The sequence below is a fragment of the Bombina bombina genome, chromosome 4 (genome assembly GCF_027579735.1).
Source record: "Bombina bombina isolate aBomBom1 chromosome 4, aBomBom1.pri, whole genome shotgun sequence".
NCBI classification, from domain to species: domain Eukaryota; kingdom Metazoa; phylum Chordata; class Amphibia; order Anura; family Bombinatoridae; genus Bombina; species Bombina bombina.
In genome coordinates, this window is record NC_069502.1 from 494,941,922 (window position 1) to 494,944,914 (window position 2,993).

General features: G+C 37.7%; 1 protein-coding gene across 1 annotated transcript; it reads left to right on the forward strand.

Moving 5' to 3' along the window:
* Positions 1–793: 793 nt before the first annotated feature.
* Positions 794–1,795, forward strand: LOC128655451 (14-3-3 protein epsilon-like). The gene is given in 2 exon segments (XM_053709071.1): positions 794–1,284; positions 1,286–1,795. Coding segments are annotated over 2 exon segments (747 nt in total). The 5' UTR covers positions 794–907; the 3' UTR covers positions 1,656–1,795.
* Positions 1,796–2,993: the final 1,198 nt, after the last annotated feature.

Sequence of the window (2,993 nt, forward strand, 5' to 3'; positions counted from 1 at the left end):
TTCAATTATAAGCAAGAGCATGTGCTTGAGAAACTTATTAAACAAAAAGTTATACACAAATCAACAGAAGGTGCAAAATCAAAAGATTTAAAAAATTAAACAATAGAGAAATAAATCATAAAGGCTCCACTGTGTGCGATCGTGCACAGTGTGTTAGAAATAATAGGTGGTTTGTGAAATAAATGTGACTAATCTAGAAGTCAAAACATTATAGCTACTTGTATATAAAAAAGTAACATATACAAAAGGAAAGAAAAGGAGTGCCTTAGGGCTTCTTTGTAGTAATGTGATAAATGCAACACTGTCTATTGTAGGTCACTGCATGTGCTAACAAACATATAATGTTATCAGAAATATAATGTTATAGGAAATATAATGTTATAGGAAATAGTGGCTAATAAGAGCTGAGATGAGAATAGAAAGTCGAAAAATAATAAGGCGTGATGTCTAAAAGAGTGTAATGTCTCTCGATCTAATATTGAATAATTGAGAATATCAGTCTTGGCAGATATCTGATAAACATACAACTAGTAATACAATATCTGATAAACATACAACTAGTAATACAATAGTTTACTCTTAACCCTTTATTAGATAAAATGCAGAATGAGTATGATATATCTCGTATGTCTCATATAAACATATTGATGTAGTCAAACATATTAGATTGTAATAGCATACAGTAATATAACAAAGCATATAAAAATGTGATAATTATTGCTGCAGCAATAAAAACGACTCTGAGCGTAAAAAAATCCAAATGCAACAATAAAAAATATAAAAATGCCAAGGAACCGCCATCTTTCCCGGGCAGAGCTAGAGAGACAGAGGGGTTGAGCCGCTGGGAGACACACAATCAGCCTCCATCCGCCCAGTAGATCGCCTTTAAATCCCGCTAGCTAACGCCATGGATGACCGAGATGATCTAGTGTATCAAGCCAAATTGGCAGAACAGGCCGAAAGATATGACGAAATGGTTGAGTCCATGAAGAAAGTGGCAGGAATGGATGTGGAATTGATGGTAGATGAAAGAAACTTGCTCTCTGTAGCATATAAAAATGTGATTGGAGCTAGAAGAGCGTCCTGGAGAATAATAAGCAGCATTGAACAGAAAGAGGAGAACAAAGGAGGAGAAGATAAACTTAAAATGATCAAGGATTATCGGACAACTGTTGAAAGTGAATTGAAATCCATCTGTAATGACATACTGGATGTACTGGACAAACACCTCATTCAAGCTGCAAATAGTGGAGAATCCAAGGTTTTTTACTATAAAATGAAAGGCAGAATTTGCTGTAGGAAATGACAGGAAGGAGGCTGCGGAGAACAGTTTGGTAGCTTATAAAGCTGCAAGTGATATTGCAATGACAGAACTTCCTCCAACACATCCCATTCGTTTAGGTCTTGCGCTTAATTTCTCTGTGTTCTACTATGAAATTCTTAATTCTCCTGACCGTGCCTGCAGGTTGGCAAAAGCAGCATTTGATGATGCTATTGCAGAACTGGATACACTGAGTGAAGAAAGTTACAAAGACTCCACACTTATCATGCAATTGTTACGTGATAACCTGACACTATGGACTTCAGATATGCAGGGTGATGGTGAGGAACAGACTAAAGAAGCACTGCAGGATGTGGAAGATGAAAATCAGTGAGACCTTTAAAAGCCAAGAAGAGACCCTCTATAACCAACATCCCCTTCCTTCCAAATATCCCGTCTCACTCTGAGGACCCTCAAAATTTGACTTTTTCACTGGTTCTCAGGATTTATGTTCCTGCCCAGTTGGGTGTATCATTTTTACACAGTTTCTATACTATCCCATCCTCCCCCTGGCAACTTACCGGGAACTATTGAGTCCTGGGAGAGGGAACTAGGAGTCATCATCCTACCTCATACAGCAACCTCAATTTTTATTAACACCAAATCTTCTTCATCCTCAGCAGCTCTGCTGGAGATGAACTATAAAATCCTCCATAACTGGTACCTCACCCCCAGACGCTTGCATAAATTATACCCCACAACAAGTAACCGTTGCTGGCGCTGTGGCCACGTCGGCAGTGGAATGGGCCACATGTGGTGGTGGTGCAACAGCATAAACTCATATTGGAGAGCCCTCATAGGGGAAATTGAAAAAATCTTCCAGTTTACATTACCACTAGACCCGCTAGTATTTCTCTTAAACAAACATATTAAGCTCCCCTCTAAAGCCCACAGCATCCTGTTACGCATACTTACAAATAGCGCCAAATCCCTCATCGCTAAATCCTGGAAATCACAGGATCCACCAAATTTAATACTATGGAGACTCAAAGTCACTGACCTTATAGAATTGGAAGAGTATAGATCATTTAGGCTAGATTCCAGGGACATATTTCTCATTGCCCAAGATATGTGGACACAATATTTGAAAACAGTAACATCAGTCAGTGAATTACCCCTGCAAACGTAGTTATTTCCCTGTGAATATATTAATTCTCATAGTGTTATCCATATAGGAGATCACCTACCCCTTCTTACTACTTCAGCTGGTACATCTCAACTCAATCCAATTTAACTCAATTGTATTGCATTTTATTTTACTTGAATTCTCTCATTTTCTTTATGTTTCCCCCTCCCCTCTCTCTGGCCGTTAAGGCCACTCCCTGTTTAGTTTAAAATTATTCTTTTAACCATTAAGTGAATGATTAATGTTGTTAAATGGAAACGGTCATTATGTTACATTCAAGAATGTTGTATTTCTTATATCTTGACTAATCCTTGTTCTATGTTTGCTAAACTATTTCAATAAAAAAGAACTTGGAATAAAAAATATAAAAATGCCAAATGGAGAGAACAAAAAGTTCTCAACAAATCCAAATGCTGAAGGCTGATCTTTAGTAGAGAATCAAGGGTAATTTGGATCCGGAGACCTAAAAGGAAACAAGAAATACAACCAGAAGTCTGCTACTAGGACAAAGCTCGTAAATGGAAATGTGCTCACCATATGTCATGC